A 17396-nucleotide genomic window follows, 5' to 3' on the forward strand; every position below is an offset into this window, starting at 1 on the left:
TTTTATAGGCAGCCATGTTAGCTTTTTAAGTATTTCTTGAATACTGTAACACAAAATGGGAATTACTGTGGGCCTTTCGTTTTCTAGGTTCTTCAGTGTTAGGCATTCACATTTTTTCCTGTACTTTTTTGCAATCCTTAATTTTTAATTCTGTGTTAAACAAGAGTAGTGTAACTAAGAAGTATAACCTGTCCACTAGAAGCATTTTATTGATCTGGTTGCATTTTTTGAGGAGAGAGAGAGAGAGAGCGTGAGCGCATGTGCACAAGCGGGCAGGGGTAGACAGGAAGAGAGAGAATCTTAAGCAAGCTCCCTCCCCAGAGCAGAGCCCAACATGGAGCTCAGTCTCACAACTATGAGATCATGACCTAAGCCAAAATCAAGAGTCAGATGCTTAGCTCACTGAGCCACACTGCCCCTGGTCTGGTAGCATTTTAATCTTAAAGAGTAGACATTTTCTTTATGGATTGTTAATTAAAAATTGATGTAATGGGATATAGTACATCCCATTCCTAGATTCAGAAATCAGAAGGTTCTATTTGAAATTTATATTACATGAGACTTCAGTGATGGCACATTACTTAGAAAATGCTTGACAACTTTATCACCCTTATTGGATTGTATGGCAATATGTGTATCATTATGATATTCATATTAGCATAACTTATTTATTACTGGATAGCCTAGTGAATGTAATGTGCAGATGTGGCATACTCCACTGGGGTGGTAAGTTTGCAAATCTTACCCAAAACCCTTGGACCAAATATATTTTTAAATGTTTTAATATTGTAAAATTATACTTTGTGTATGTCATATATTGTATAAAGATTTCCCTTGGGGTGTTGGACAGTGCCTTGTAATTTTGAACACAATATTTCTGTAGCAGTATCTTGGTATTCTCTCTGGGGTGGGATAAATAAAGACAAAGAGCTCATGTCATTCAGGGCAGATTTTCCCACTCTAATGAACGGTGATTCGAAACTTGAAAAAACTTGGTTTATGAGCTTTTTCTGTTTCAGAATTGTGGGTAAAGGGTTGTGGATCTATATGTAACTGATGATCATGCAAATAAAAGACTTAAAGTGCTTCAGTAGCCACAAGTTATTAATGCTTTTACAATTTATAGCAAGCTCAGGGAACTAATACCACTGAAACTTACTGAGAATCTTTGAATCAGTGGCTTGTAAATTATTCATAAAACGGACCAATTGTACTTTATGAGGAACTACATAAAATAAAGTTGAAACAGATGAATATTACTAATTTCATTTTTTTCTTACAGCCAGGAGTAAATAATATGGATGTAGCAGCTGGTATGTATACAATTTATGGTTTAATATTAGACTTCATTTGAACAGTAGCTGTCATATTGTTAAATAAGCAACAAAAGCAGTATCATTTGGGGCTTTATGATTAACTCCTGACTTTTTTCATTTTTTTTTTTTTTAAGCTGTGGGAAACAGAGGTAGCATTCATAATTGAGTCTATAAAAAAAACTACTAGATCTGGAGTCCTGGGACCAGTTTGGTCTCTAGTTATTCTTTACCTAAACAGTGTTTTTAAATTTTATAATTAGTTACTAACATTTAAAATCTGTGGCCCTTATGTAACAATTAAATTTATCTTTTTACACAAAGATTGAATTTGTTTTGAAAAATGGGCTTATCTGAATATTCATTGTTTACAGTGGTCCTTAACACAGTAGATAATTAGAGAATGTTTGAATTAAAAATTCTGTTTGAGTCCATATTTGCACTCAGCAAACATTGTGGAATGAGTAGTAACTCCTTCCTTTAGATGTGGAGCATAACTCTCATTGGCCTTCTGGACTGCTGCTTCCTTGTAGCCATTGGAGTTTGTAAGCCTTGTGGTAAACCAGCCAGCTGTCAATAACTATTTGTTTCAACTAGTGTCCCTTTCATATATAATAGTAATAATGCCTCAATTATCCATAAATAAATAATGTTCCAGATAAATTGGTTTTACAGATGCTGAACTTTATTCCATAATTATGCCAAAACATTTCTTGTTTTAAATATGGTTTGAAACATTTAAAATGACCATGCGCTTTCCTGCAGGTTTATATGAGGCATAATTGGTCTTTTTAAGATGTTTCAAAAACTTATTTAAGCTGAAATAATGTGAAATGCATAGTATAGTATTTTGCCTATTTGAATATCTAGAGCTGATTACTATTACTATTAGCCTAAATACTCCTGGAAAATTACCTTAAAATTTCTTTGTTTTTTGATTGAAGTATAATTGACATACAATATTCTATTCATTTTAGTTGTAGAACATTTTGATTCAGTATTTTTATACATTACAAAATGATCCCCATAGTAAGTTTAGTTACCCTTTGTCACCATCCAAAGTTGATACAATATCATTGACCATACTTCCTATGCTGTTTACTACATTACCTTATTTTACAACTGGAAGTTTGTGTCTCAATCCTGTTTGCCTATTTTGCCATCCCTTCTTAGGTATCCATCTTTTGTTTCCTGTGTCTGTGAGTCAGAAACAGATTCATAAAATTCCTTCTTAATTACTTTTTAAATGCCTTGGCTCTACCATTGACATCCATAGTAGCTTCTTTTGATTATTCTCAGTATAATGCGTGTGTGTGTGTGTGTGTACTTTGTTTTATTCTCTATTTACATGTAGTTACTGTTTTTTGCACATAGTTTTAAGTTACTAGTTGCTAAAGTTAAAGCTTGTTTATTTGAACTTGGTGACTAATGGATATTTCCCTTATGTCTAAAGGGGTTTCAGTGTAAGACAGTACCATCTAATAGACCTTTCTGCAGTGATGGAAATGTTCTATAATATATACTGTTGAATACAGTAGTCAGTAGCCACCTGTGATTACTGAGTACTTGAAATTTGGTAGTGCAGAAGAACTGAATCTTTGTTAAAAATTTTACTTTAAATAGGGACATGTTGTAGCTAATGGATACTGTATTGTACACCACAAGTGTGGAATTATATAGTTGAAGTTGCCAGAAATCTAAAACAGAATCTAAAGTCTGAAGCAGTATTATATTTCAGTAAACACTTATAACAGCAAGACGAGAAACAAAAGGCAAAGGTTGTTAATACTTCTCAAACTGGATCCAAGTGAGTTTTTATTTTTAAAGTTCAAAGTGCGAGTTAATTCTGAAAATGCTTTACGCTGTAGCTGTTTTTTTGTGGATAAAGGAACATGCACATAGGTCACAACAGCCTTAGGATATTTGTTGTGACAGGATAAGGCAGAAGAAATAGTATGAGCAAATAATTTAAAACTTCACTCAAGGAGAGTATGATTTATCACATTGTAAATATTTTTTTTTTTTCTTTTTTTAAAGGCACAGCGTCTGGTGCAGTAAGTACCTCTGGAATATATTTATTTTATTTTACTTCTTTAGCCTACGACATTGATCCTTATTTCTATTTTAAAATTTATTTACTAAAGTTGAATGTTTTCTTCTTTCTTTTCTATGCCAAAGGTTGGAAAATTGTTTGAGGGGCGCCTGGTTAGCTCAGTCGGTTAAGCATTTGACACTCAATCTCAGCACAAGTCTTGATCTTAAGGGTCATGAGTTCAGACTCCACGTTGGACTTCGTATTGGGCGTGAAGTTTACTTTAAAAAAAAAAAAGAAATTTGAATGATTTATCTTAAAATCTAATTTTGGTGGGACTTTATGAGGAAAAAAAGAAATCAGATATCTGTCAGATTTTACAAGGATTTGAATTTCCCCATTACAATTAGAAGGCAAACAGAACTTGTAGGTGCACGGTAACTAACCAATAATATTCACATAAGGTTTATATTAGAATGTGCTTTTGTATACAAACATTTGTGTGCTCTTGTTTATTAGTATAAGTCTTACATAAACTCTTCCTAATACACAGAATTTTAAAATACTTTTTTGCTCATACCTTCCCTAATTGTGTCAGAAACACAAATATAATATTCAGAATTGCTTGACTTTTCCCTACCTTAGGGAAGGAGAGAATGATACTGTATGCTGCATTTCTTTTTCTCCATACTTGATCTTAAAATAGTAATTACAGTCATTTTTATTGGTGTTTTCTGTATGTGGTGTTCTATTACATATTTTTGTGATGTTTGGAAAATAATGTAAACGTACTTAAAGATCACTTAAAGATGCCTATTTTATTCTTCTTGATAAGAGCCATACCTTGAACAAAACCTCAAGGTTTTCTTTGATTTTTGTGATTCCTTAAAAGATCAACTGAAGGAAGACTATATGTCTAATCTCATTTACTCAGAATAGTTCTGAGAGGTAGCTGGTATCATCATATTATGGTTGAGGAAATGGCAGAAAGCTATGAGTTGGTTATAAATGTGTTAATATTTTAAATATGGGGGAAAAGACTTTTAATTGTGAGCTGTATTTAAATGTTTTAAAGTTTCTCATATCTTCTGTTTTTTTTAAAGTTGAATGGTTATTAAATGTCCATGTTGTATTCTTCCATTATAATTGCCTTTTTGTATTTTTGACTAGTGATAGCTGCATGTTTTTCCTATTGATTTAAATAATGCAAGCTCACTTGAGGTATTAAGAAGCAAACTATAAGTTAAAAAGAAGAAAGTAAATATCAGCCTAAGTTTTTCCACCTTGAGGAGACCATCGCCATTAATGTTTTGTTGTGTTCATTGTCTATCAAACCCCTTTTTCCCTCAATTGAAAGAATCTTTTCTGTCATATATTCTCACCTATTCTGGCATCTGTTTCTGGGTTTTCTTCTCCACTGTCTGTATCTATTTTTCATGCAGTTTTACATGTTTTCTGATTAAAATAGCTTTAGTATTTAGTAAGGCAAGTCTTCATGGTTTCTCTTTTCATAATTTCCTTAACTGTTTTTGGAAGTTAGTATATGAATTCTTGTATCCTCCAAAAATAATCCGCAAATACACACACATTCCACACACACTCAAAGGACAAAATTGAGTTTTTACCTGGGATTATATTTAATTCATTTCAATTTTGGGAGAATTGACATTTTTTACTTTTCTATTAAATTTTCCCATCTAAAAAGTACTGTATATTTGAAAATTTCTTTTTGCTTTAATTTTTTTAGATTTCAGATACACAGATTTGAGTTACTTGAACTCTTCAGATGATGGTCATTGTCACTGATCCTGGGAGGATTCCTCACATTTTTTCACTTTATTCTTCATCTTCACTCCTATCTACCCTCCCTAATATGTGATCACTTGGATAAATGTCTTCAGACTTGCATGTATTGGGCAAAGTTTAGGAAACTTTTTGTGTAGATTTTTTGTGTGTTTTTTCTTGTTCTTATTTCTTTATATTCATGTTTATTATTGAGGTGTAATTGACATAACATTTTAGATTTTACAACATAATTATTTGAGATTTGTTGACATTATGAAATGATTGCAATAAATCTAGTTAATATCTGTCATACATGGTTACAAATCTTTTTTTCTTCTGATGGACTTTAAAGATGTACTCTCAATCTTCAAATATACAACAGTATTAACGGTAATTACCATGTTATGAGTTAAATCTCCATGACTTATTTTATGAGTGGAGATATGTACCTGTTTACCTCCTTTACCGATTTCTAACTTCTACCCCCAATCTGTTCTCTATATCTCAGTTTGGGTTTTTTAGATTGTTTTTTAGATTCTACATGTAAGTGAGATCTTAAGATATTTGTCTTTCTCCCTCTGACTTATTTCACTTTAGCATAATGCCTTCAAGGCCCATCTGTGTTGTTGCAAATGGCAAGATTGCATCCTTTTAATAGCTGAACAGTATTTTTGTGTGTGTATCACATCTTTATCCATTCATCCATCTAGGGACACTTAGGTTATTTCCATATCTTGGCTGTTGTAAATAATGCTGCTATGAACCTAGGGGAACATATGTCTTTTTGAGTTAATGTTTTTGTTTTCTTTGAATAAATACCCAGAAGTGGGACAGCTGGATAGTATGGTAGAGGATAGTTTTTTGAGGAGCCTTCATAGTGTTTACTCTATCGGGGCTACAGCAGTTACATTCCCACCAACAGTGCATGAAGGTTTCCTTTTCCCCACATCATGGCTAACATTTATTATTGCTTTTTGATAATAAGTATTCTAACAAATGTAAGGTGATAGCACATTGTGGTTTTGATTTGTATTTCCCTGATAGTGATGTTGAGCATCTTTTCATGAGCCTTTTGGCCATCTGTGTATCTACTCTGGAAAAATGCCTATTCAGATCCTCAGCCTGTTTTTTAAATCAGATTTTTGGAGGGCTTTTTGCTGTTAAGTTGTATGAGCTCTTTATAGATTTTGGATATTAACCCTTTATCCTATACATATTTTGCAGATATTTTTCTCTTACTCAGTAGGTTACTTTTTCATTTTGTTGATTTCCTTTGTTGGGCCAGAAGATTTTTAGTTGGATGTACTCCACTTATTTGCTTTTGTCATCTTTGCTGTTGGAATCAGATCCAAAAATGATTGCCAAGAGTGATGGTCAAGGAGCTTCTACTGCCTCTTTTTTTTTCCTAGGAGTTTTATGGTTAGGTATTACATTTAAGCCTAAATCCATTTTGGGTTGGGTTTTGTGCATGGTTGAAAATACTAATCTAGTTTTGTTCTCTTGCATGTGGCTTGTATATTTTTTTGTATATTTTCTTGTATATTTTTCTTCTTGTATATTTTTGCCTCCTTTGCCATAATTTAATCAACCCTACAGAGTTTATTTCTGAGATCTTGATTCTGTTATATTGATCTATATGTCTGTGTTTATGTCTATACTATTTTGATTACTTGGTAATACAGTTTGAGAGCAGGGAGCGTGATGCCTCCAGCTTTGTTCTTCGGATTACTTTTTAGCTGTTCAGTCTTTTTGTGGTTCCATCCAAATTTTGGGATAATGTGTTCTTTTTTTTTTTTTTTTTTTTAAGTTTGAAAAGTGTCATTGGACTTGTGATAGGATTACATTGATTCTGTAGATTGATTTAGTTAGCATGGACATTTGAACAGTATTAGTTTTTTCAATCCATGAGCATGGAATGTCTTTTCCATTTATTTAGTCTTCAGTTATTTTCATCCATATCCTAGTTTTCACTGTATAGGACTTTCACCTCCTTGATTACATTTTTCCTAGGTATTATTTCTAGTGTCTCACTAGAAATTCTTAATTTTTCTTAACTTTGTGTTTAGAAATGCAACAGATTTTTGTACCCTGCAACGTTACTGAATTTATTATTTCCAGCAGGTTTGGTGACGTCTTTAGGGTTTCTTATGTATGATAAATATTTTTTCTATAGATGACATTGTACTATCTAAATAAATTTTTAATCAGTTTGTCAGGTTGTCCAAAAAGATATTTTTAGTATTTTGGTTAGAGTTGCATTGAATTTATAGATTATGGGGGCTTACTTAAATTATTAAGTCATATCAGTGAACATGGTAGTTCTTTTTTGTCTGTTTTGTAATATAGCTTGAAATTTTTCCTTTTGAAGGCTTGTCCATCTTTCATTCTGTTAATAAACTTTGATGCTATTTTGAATCTTCCTATTGCTTTGTGGGTTTTGTGTGTGTGTTACACAATCTTCCTCAAATAATGAGGTTTTCTAATCATCATATCTAATCTTACAACTTTTATTGTGTCAACCAGAACCTCTAGTACTATGGTGAGCAGTAGAAGTGATTAACTGTCATTTTTATCTTGTTTTCTCTCTCAAAGCAAATATGTATTGGATTTCTCCATTTAATATGTTTACTGTAGCTTCTTGATATACAACCCTTATTGAGTTGATGCTTTCTTCTGTTCCTGGTTTGCTGAGAGAGGTCATTATGAACTGGATTTTAAAACTGTCCATTGTGTTTTTCTGTAGCAGCTGAGATGGTCATAATATTTCTTCTGTAGTCTGTTGAAGTACAAGTACACAGATACATTTTTTGATGTCTCATCTTCACTAAGGTGAATCCTAGTTATTCATTAAAGGTGTTAGGAGTATATATCTGTGCACATGTATATTTAATTCCTTCTGAATTCAATTTGCTTATATCTTACTTAGGTTGTTTCTATCTGGGTAATAACCCTTCTCTTTCTGATCCTTAGAACAACTTACATAAATGATGAATAACTTATTTCTTAACAGCTTGATAGAACACAACTAAAAACCAACCGGACCTAATACTTTTTGAGGATAAAGATTTTGGATTACCATTTCAATTTCTTTAGTGGTTATTGAGCTATTCCAGTTTTAATTTTCTAATTTTTGTCTTTCCAGATATTTATTTTGTTGAGGTTTAATAATTATTTAGCATAGAGTTAGAAATCTTGCCATTGCCTTTATTTTGTATTTTGGAGAGGACAACCATTCAGTTTATTTCTGTCATCTTTATTTCCTTCTTGATTACTCTGTTGCCTTTTTTCTAGCTTCTTGAGTACTTGGCTCATGGTCGTTACACATTCTTATTTTTTTGTAGGGATGTAGCTATGTTGCTTAAAATTTGACACTTTTCATTTTACTCAGCTCCCAATATCTTTTCCCCCCCTTCATTTGATATCTTTATTAAAGGGTTTAAGTGGTATGTTTTTCTTGGTTCCTAGATTTGGGATTGTTTTAAATAGACTTTCTGTAGAATGCTTATAGGTTCTTAGCAAAATTAAACACAAAATAGAGTTCCTTAATACCCCCTCCCCTTACATGCATACAGATGCATATCAGCATCTCTCACCAAGGTGTTACATTTGTTAAAATTAATGATCCTACCTTGACACATAATTATTACCCACAGTCCAATTTACATTAGAGTTAACACTGTTATGCATTCTACGAGTTTTAACAAATGTCGGTGACCTGTATCTGTCATGACAGTGTCAAGCAGAATAGTTTCACTACCTTAAAAATCTCCACCCCTTACCCTGGCAACCACTGATTTTTTTTTTTTTTAATTGTCTATATAGTTTTACTTTTTCTGAATATCATATGGTTAGAATCATAGAGTAAGTAAATAGCTCTTCAGACTGGCTTCATTCACTTAGTAATATGTATTTAATATGCACTTTTTTCCATGGCTTAGTGCCTCTTTTTCTCTTCGGGACTGAATAATACAATATTAACAATAATGTTAGTGAATAATATTTCATTGTTTGGACTTGCCACAAGTTTATCCATTCACCTACTGAAAGATGTCTTAGTTTTGCTTCCATGTTTTTGAAGCAAATGGTTAAAACTATTACAAACATTAATGAGTAGGTCTTTGTGTGGACAGAAGTTTTCAACCATTTCGGTAAATAACCAAGGAGTGGGCTTGCTTGATCATATGGTAAAAATATATTTAGTTTTTGAGGCACCTGTGTGGCTCCATTGGTTTAGTGTTCAACTTTGGCTTGGGTCGTGATCTCATGGTTTGGTGAGTTAGAGCCTCATATCAGCACAGAGCCCACTTCAGATCTTCTGTCCCCCTTTCTCTCTGTCCTTCCCCCTCACCTCTTGCTTACACTCTCTCTCTCAAAAATATTAAAAAAAAATTTTTTTTTAATCTATTTAGTTTTGTAAGAAACTGCCAAGCTCTCTTCCAAAGTGGCTATACTGTTTTGAATTCCCACCAGTAATAAATGGCAGTTAATTTTAATCTATAATAATGCACATTGTTAAGAATCTTGTCATAGGCTTCTTTATCCCTGTATGTCTTTTTTGGTGAGGTATCTGTTCAGATCTTTTGACCGTTTCTTAATTAGGTTGTTCATATTCTTTTTTTTTTTTAATGTTTTATTTATTTCTAGGAGAGAGGGAGAGAGACAGTGTGAGCAGGGGAGGGTCAGAGAGAGAGGGAGACACAGAATCTGAAACAGGCTCCAGGCTCTGAGCTGGCAGCACAGAGCCTGACTTGGGGCTCGAACCCACAAACCACGAGATCATGACCTAAGCGAAAGTCGGACAACCAACTAAGCCACCCAGGCGCCCCATGGTTGTTCATATTCTTTTTTTTTTTTTTTTTTAATGTTTTATTTATTTCTAGGAGAGAGGGAGAGAGACAGTGTGAGCAGGGGAGGGTCAGAGAGAGAGGGAGACACAGAATCTGAAACAGGCTCCAGGCTCTGAGCTGGCAGTCAGCACAGAGCCCGACACGGGGCTCGAACCCACAAACCACGAGATCATGACCTAAGAGAAGTTGGACGCTCAACCGACTCAGCCACCCAGGCGCCCCTGGTTGTTCATATTCTTAATGTTAAGTTTAAAGGGTGGTGGCTCAGTCAGTTAAATGTCTTGACTCTTGGTTTTGGCTCGGGTCATGATCTCGCAGATTCGTGAATTCAAGCCCTGCATCAGGCTCTGTGCTGGCATCTTGGAGCCTGCTTGGGATTCTCTCCCTCTCTGCCCCTCTTCCACTCATGATGTCTCTGTCTGTCTCAAAATAAATAAACTTAAAAAAAAAAAAAAGCAGGAGGGAAAGGTTGTATATTCTAGATAACAGCTTTTGTTGTTGATTTTTTGTTTTTGTTTTTGTGGTTTTTTTTAATAAGGTGTGCCCTTTGCAGATGTTTTCTCCCAGGTTTTGGCATGTCTTTTCTTTCTCTTTACTGTGATTTGGCAGAAGAGAAGTTTTTAACGAAGTCCAGTCTGACAGTTAACTTTCTTTCATGGATCATGCCTTTGGTGACATTTTTTTCGCATGTAATCTTTAGAAAGCAGTCTATGAGATGTTATTTGCATTTTATTAAACCTTCATTTATGTTCCATTTTAAGATTAGTTTTTTAGAATATTTTGTGTGCTTTTAAGTTAAGGTTAATTTGTATTTCTTTTGTCTTGGCATATCTTTCATCTGTTTGATCTACCTAAGGGGAGTGTCTTAAAATCTTTACCTTGAAAAGATGTTATCTTTTTCTCCCTTTATCTTTATTTATTTTTTTTTTTTTACTGTTGCTGTGATTTCAAAACGAAATTGCTAAATGCATGCTAAGTTTGGTGTGTTACTTTTTACCTACATGGAAGTCATTTCAGTTTTTGCTTTAAATTCTGTTTAGGTGGGATAAACTGCTATCATAGCTATTTTTATTTTACCTTCTCAAAATGTGTTACATTATGAATAGGGTATTTAAGTTTTTCTTTCAAGCTAGTTATTGTTCAAAGGTTTTTGTGTATTTACCTTATAGCCAAGTGGAAAATTGAATATTTACCTGGAAAATTAGGATACTTTTTTTTTTTTTCATTTTAGCAGCATTTCATTTGAATCTTCAGCAGTAAAGATAATATGTATATATATTTTTATATATCCCAAGTATTTTCACTACTTATTTATTTCATTTTATTGCCGTAACATGTTTGTTGAAACAGTGATTTCAGGGGCATCTGGGTGGCTTAGTTGGTTAAGCATCTGACTTTGGCTCAGGTCTTGATCTCATGGTTCGTGGGTTCGAGCCCTGCATCAGGCTCTGCTAACAGCTAGCTCAGAGCCTGAAGCCTGCTTCAGATTCTGTGTCTCCCTCTCTCTCTGACCCTCCCCTGCTCACTCTGTCTGTCTGTCTCTGTCTCAAAAATAAATAGACCTTAAAAAGTTAAAAAAAAAAACAAAAACTGCAGGCTTACATTTTGGTCATGATTTTAATGGAAGTGGCTTTACAGTAATTTTTATTGGTTTTGGGTAAGTTGACCTTTATCATTTAGGTGTTTTTGTTGTTTTTAGGATTTTTTGTTTTAATACTTCTGAGTGGTGATAATTTTCAGGGTGTAATTTCACCCAAGTTCTGGTAATGTGCTTATGTGGTGTCTTCTTTTTTCCCTTTGTTACAGAAATAATTTCTTTTTTATAGATTTCCGAATATTGAACCACCCTGCCACTTCTACATAAGTTCTACTTGGTCCAAATATATACACTGAAGGATTCTTTTGGCTGATGGGCTATTATATTTAAATTTCTACATTTAAAAGTAACATTCATAAATAACATTACCTGCTTTTCGTTTTTGATACTTTTCTCTTGAGTTTTGTTATTAGTGAGCTTTTCATCTCTTTCAGTGATCTGAAGCATATTGTAATTCACTGTTTTTAAAAGTTTTTGTGGTGTTTGATGGAATTATCTAGTGAGATTCTTCTATGGTAATTGGAATATTCATGTATGATGTGTTTTCTTCTAGGGTAAATTGTAATTGTGAGGAAATAATTTCCTTTAGATTTGGGTAATTGGTTGTAAATCATCTGTTTGTGGTTATGTTGTTCCTTAATTCTGATCTTCTATTTTGGCTTTTTCTCATTTTCCTTATTTAGAGTACTTGAGAGGACTTTTTTTTATCTGTTTAATGTTAGATTTAGTTACTTTCTTTTGGTTTCGATCAGTTGAGCTTATAGTTTACAGAAGTGGCTATATAGATATATAAATATGTGTTTCATGTGCATATAATTGTTTATATGTGTGTTGAATTTATTCAAAACCTGATTGTTGACCAGCTTTTTGGAATCTTTTAGCTTTCTTGATAATTATATAGGTGAATTTTTTTTTCTTTTATCCAATCTTTTCCTTTTAAGTATTTTTTGTATATATTTTGCTGATACATCACAATGTCTTAATTTGTTGTTCACACTGTATCTTCTACATTTTCTAAATAGATCTAAGTCCACAGTATGATGGACCCTGATTGAACTGTTTTCCTATGAGTGGATATTGAATAATCTCAGATTTTTCACCATTACAAGTAATCCTGTAGAGAATTTTCCTGTACATCTTTGCAACTATATAAATGGGGTTTTGTGGAATAAAATATCAGCATCAAGAGATTGTTTGCATTTTGAATTTTGATGGAAACTAGTAAATTGCCATTCAGAGAAACAATACTAATTTCATTCCCAGCACTAGCATGACTGCACTTTCCTTCACACACTTTTAACATTTTATACTAATAGTCTTTGTGATTTATCTGATGAACAAGTTTTCACTTAATATATGTTTCCTTGATTTACTAATGAAGTTGAATATCTACTTATCTGTGTTGAGTTCTTTTAATGGCCATGTTTATTTTTCCATTAGATCATCTTAATAATAGTAGTAGATTTTTGTATATTAAGGGTGATAGTTTTTTAATTCCTTATTCTGCATATTTATACTTTTAGTTTATCATTTGTAAAAATGTTAACCTTTGGTTGATTCCCCAGAACTGCCATTCATGTTGACAGTTTTTTAATAATATAATAACTGTCAGTAACAATAATTTTGGGAAGGCTGTTCTCTGTGACAAAAGTGCACAATAAAGCCTCTAGTGCAAGGATTATCTTTGTATCTCCTACATGCCCTCAAAGCAACTAACCTTAAGGTTAAAAATAATGTCCTGGTTTTGGGCCATTCAAAATATACATCTACATCTTTATTAGGTTTTCTCCAATTATGCCAGGGCAGCCTAAATATTTGATAGTCAGCATTGGTGATTTGGTCTGGAGAGATCCTGTTTTTTTTAAATGTCAATTTTTAGAAAAATAATGTTTTTTGAATAGACTGTGCTATACTCAGTACTTAATAGCTATTTGCATAAGTCATATTTTATCCTATAAAGACAGTTATCCATATATACCCATTTATGTTTTATGCCATTCTTCATCTTATATTCAACATTCAGGATACATTTGTTTTTAAAAAAAAATTTTTTTTTTTAAACATTAGTTCCTAGTTTTGGCCAGAGGCAAGATACAGTTTTACTTTCAGTTGCAGATTAGATGCACTTAAGGAAAAGGAGCAAAAGTTTATCAGGAACATCATTTTTTATTACTCCAGAATTGATTTCTATAAGTAGATTTGGTATATTAGTTAAGGCATTAGTACAGAATTTATATATATATATATATATATATATATATATACACAGAATTTGTATTCTGTACTACTTACTATTCCTATCGAAAATGGTTGTTTCTGGGGCGCCTGGATGGCTCAGTCCATTGAGCGTCCAACTTCGGCTCAGATCATCATTTCATGGCTCGTGGGTTCGAGCCCCGTGTCAGGCTCTGTGCTAACAGCTAGCTAGCTCAGAGACTGGAGGCTACTTCTGATTCTGTGTCTCCTTCTCTCTCTGACCCTCCCCTGCTCATGCTGTCTGTCTGTCTCTCTCAAAAAAATTTAAAAAAAACATTAAAAATTTTTAAAAAAGAAAAAGAAGATGATGGTTTCTGTTGATGGAAAGTGTTAGAGCCTTGCTGTTTAATAGGACCCCAGTATGTGGGCCCCCACAATGTTCTAATGAACTCACTAGCTAGCTATGTTACCTTGGGCGTATTCCTGTACTTTGTTGTGTTCCATTTTCTCTTCTATAAAGTGGAGATAATAAATTGTATCTACCTTGGGGAGGTTATTAAAAGAATTAACTGATAATTGATGCAGTGCTTTCTCATTAGTAGATCAGGAATTTATCTGTCCTTATTGACAGACTGTTCTGAATATAGTATCCCTGACAAAGCATTTCAGTGTGAGTAAAATGTGGGCTTTAGAAACAGATATGACTGAATTGTTCTAGTTTTATTATTTACTTACTAAATCACTACAAGCAAGTTATATTAACCCTCCTAAGTCTTGGCTTTCTTATTTGAAAAATGAGGATAGTGTTCATACCGCCTGTAGTGTAGCTCTAAGGCTTGAATAAATAGCTTGCGAATACTAAATTGTTTACTGGGTGTTTGTTTTTTTGTTTTTTTTCTTTTTTTTACTGGTTTGTATCTTCCTGTTTTCCCTTTTATTTTCGTACCCTTTTTCATTTTTTTTCCCATAAATTTGTTGCTGGTGAACTTCCTCTTTTCTTTGATGCCCTTTAGCAGATGTGACTTGGGAAGTTTAAATATAATTTTGGAACTTACAGTAGATTTCCCTTTAGTGCAGATCTGAAATGCAAACCTCTGTCTTAGCCAAGTTTAATTTGTGAAATACAGCATTACTCATACAGTTGAAGCTTCCATGTATCTCTGTATCATTACCTTTTCGTTAGAAGATGTTAAATTAGATTAGTAACAGCAAGTTAAATATTTTCCAGCAGTTATTATAATGTTTGCTCCAGAGAGATTGTATGTGTCATATTCTGCATGAAGTGCTAGAACAAGTTAAAGAATGTAATATACATTTTGAGCTTTCTTAACTATCCTACACCATTTTGTAGTCATGTCAGATGACTTAACAAATGTCCATAGGAAAAGCCAAACATTTTGTTACCAAACTTCTCAAATTTTATCATTTCTTTTTGAATTCTAATGTCTATTAATAATCCTTTTACATCAACTCTAGTTTTCTCAGAAGTTCCAGAAAATAACCTCTTCCCTCATCTACTTGTGTTAAAATGACATTAACTTCTCTCCTTAAGTCCTCTTTTCTTGTTCTTCATCCCCAGGTTTTGCAAATGTTTCTTAAATCACTTAGCATATTTACTTTGACCTTTGAACGTGTCTGAAATTGAGATTCATCCTATAATCTATTTTGTGTGTTATGTATGATCTCCATTCTCCAGGGAACAGTTACGGTTTTATTGTGCATGACTGAACCACAAAAGTGCCAACATCAGAAGAATGAATGTCAGTGGTTTGAAAGAAAGTTCTAAAAATAATGGCACAGCACTCTTATCAGCTAGGAATAAAATGATTATGGTGAGAAAGCAGAAAAAGCAATGAAATAATATATGTTGAACCACATTCCCAAAGCAGAAATCAAAAGTAGGTGTGTTCTATTTCTCAATAAAGTTGGTAAGGAACAATGAAAGGTAGGTCAGCTTATAATAAGTTCAGGAGATCATTAATTACTAGTAATGGTGACTTTTAGGTTTTTGTTTTTAATAAATGCTCCATTACCAATATTTTTTTTATAGCATAGAGGATGATATGGTGTGGAATCAGATGGATGTCAGCAACTCTCATACAAAAATAAAATGGTTTCCATGTGAAGTCTAAGGAATAGCTTAACTATTATATTTTGCCTATTTTTTTCTTTTTATTCAAAAAGTGGAATTTTGAATAAAATCAGTGTCTGAATAAGAATACATCTTTTCAAAAGTTTAACACAAAATCTGAGGGTTAAAAAGCATGTAATAGTTTGAAGATGATTTTACTTTTTCTTAGAGGTATGTATAGTAATGTTTTCTCTTAGATTCGAAGAAATGTGATATAGATCATCTTTAATCTTCTTTCAATCATATTTTAATTCATTACTATCTAAATGACTAGATAGCTGCAACTAGACTTAGTACCTTTGATCTCATCCAATAATTCATACGTTCCTGATTCCTTGTGAAATTACTTTTTAAACCTCTTTATTATGATTGATCTATAGAACTGTGTATTTAATGTTTAATGTGTACAACTAGATTTGGGGAATACATACACCTGAGAAACTATCACCACCAAGACCACAGACACCTATCACCTCTCCAAGTTTTTACCTGCCCCTTTTATGATTACTTTAAAGGTGTATTTATGGGGACCTTGTAAAACTCTTAACTAGCCATTATTTGAGGCATCATGTCTATTGATGGCTGAAGTTTTACTAGCAACTTTTAGTAGGCTTTTAGTAGTTCATTTGGACCCAAGAAGGAACTTCTATTCTGTATCAAACTAGTATCACATCAAATTTTCTCACCTATAATGTATTGAGGCACTTGGATTCACATTTTATCACTGTTAAATTTCACCTTGATTGTTAAACTGATTGTCATCCAAAACCCATCCTTTCTAATTTTGACAATTATGTCTTTACAGCATGTCAGTTTTAGAACTTTGTCCAACTTGCTATAAATAAAGTTATTGAGTTCATGATCAATCCACCCTTATACTATATTAGCATCTTCTTCGTGTATTTTATCTACAAGGCATAGGTTGTGTTGGTGAAAGATTATCTTAAGTGTTATGTAAGTTACAACAGTAAACAAAGTTACTGTTCTTAGGTGAAACAGTCATACTTCTGAGAGACTTGTATCTAGATCTAGAATATAGATTCTAAAACCTCAGTAGAGCTATGCTACTTTTGAAGTACTTTTAAAATGATCTGTTTTGCAGTTACCTCCCTACTTGCAATGATGTGTTATTCTAAGTGACTTAAACTGTCAAAAGTATGCCCATTTTATACTTTTAATTTCTTTTATATTGTTAATGAAACTAATGAAAACTGGTATTCACTGTCATAGCACTGTTAAAAAATTTGAATCATTTTGTAATTTTTTCTTTAGAAATCAATGTGGACCGAACATAAATCACCTGATGGAAGAACTTACTACTACAATACTGAAACAAAACAGTCGACGTGGGAGAAACCGGATGATCTGAAAACACCTGCGGAGGTAAAAGTTTGAGACTTGACAATTAGGGATTGTTAAACAGATTAGGTCCTGATTTTTTTGTTTGTTTTGTTTTTTAGGACTTCATGGGTGCTTGTTAGAAGGACAGACCAAT

General features: G+C 33.0%; 1 protein-coding gene across 8 annotated transcripts in view; it reads left to right on the forward strand.

Annotated features, from left to right (window-relative positions):
- The window catches only part of PRPF40A (pre-mRNA processing factor 40 homolog A), a 52932-nt gene that overhangs the window by 13630 nt on the left and 21906 nt on the right, over positions 1-17396 (forward strand). For all 8 annotated transcript variants that reach the window (XM_039219413.1, XM_039219411.1, XM_039219414.1 and 5 more), the window contains exons 4-6: positions 1283-1313; positions 3351-3367; positions 17174-17284. In XM_039219413.1, the coding sequence (XP_039075344.1) occupies positions 1283-1313; positions 3351-3367; positions 17174-17284 (159 nt within the window). The remainder of the gene's footprint in view (positions 1-1282; positions 1314-3350; positions 3368-17173; positions 17285-17396) is intronic.

Source organism: Hyaena hyaena, unplaced genomic scaffold (genome assembly GCF_003009895.1).
Source record: "Hyaena hyaena isolate Hyena2069 unplaced genomic scaffold, ASM300989v1 scaffold_817, whole genome shotgun sequence".
Classification (NCBI taxonomy): domain Eukaryota; kingdom Metazoa; phylum Chordata; class Mammalia; order Carnivora; family Hyaenidae; genus Hyaena; species Hyaena hyaena.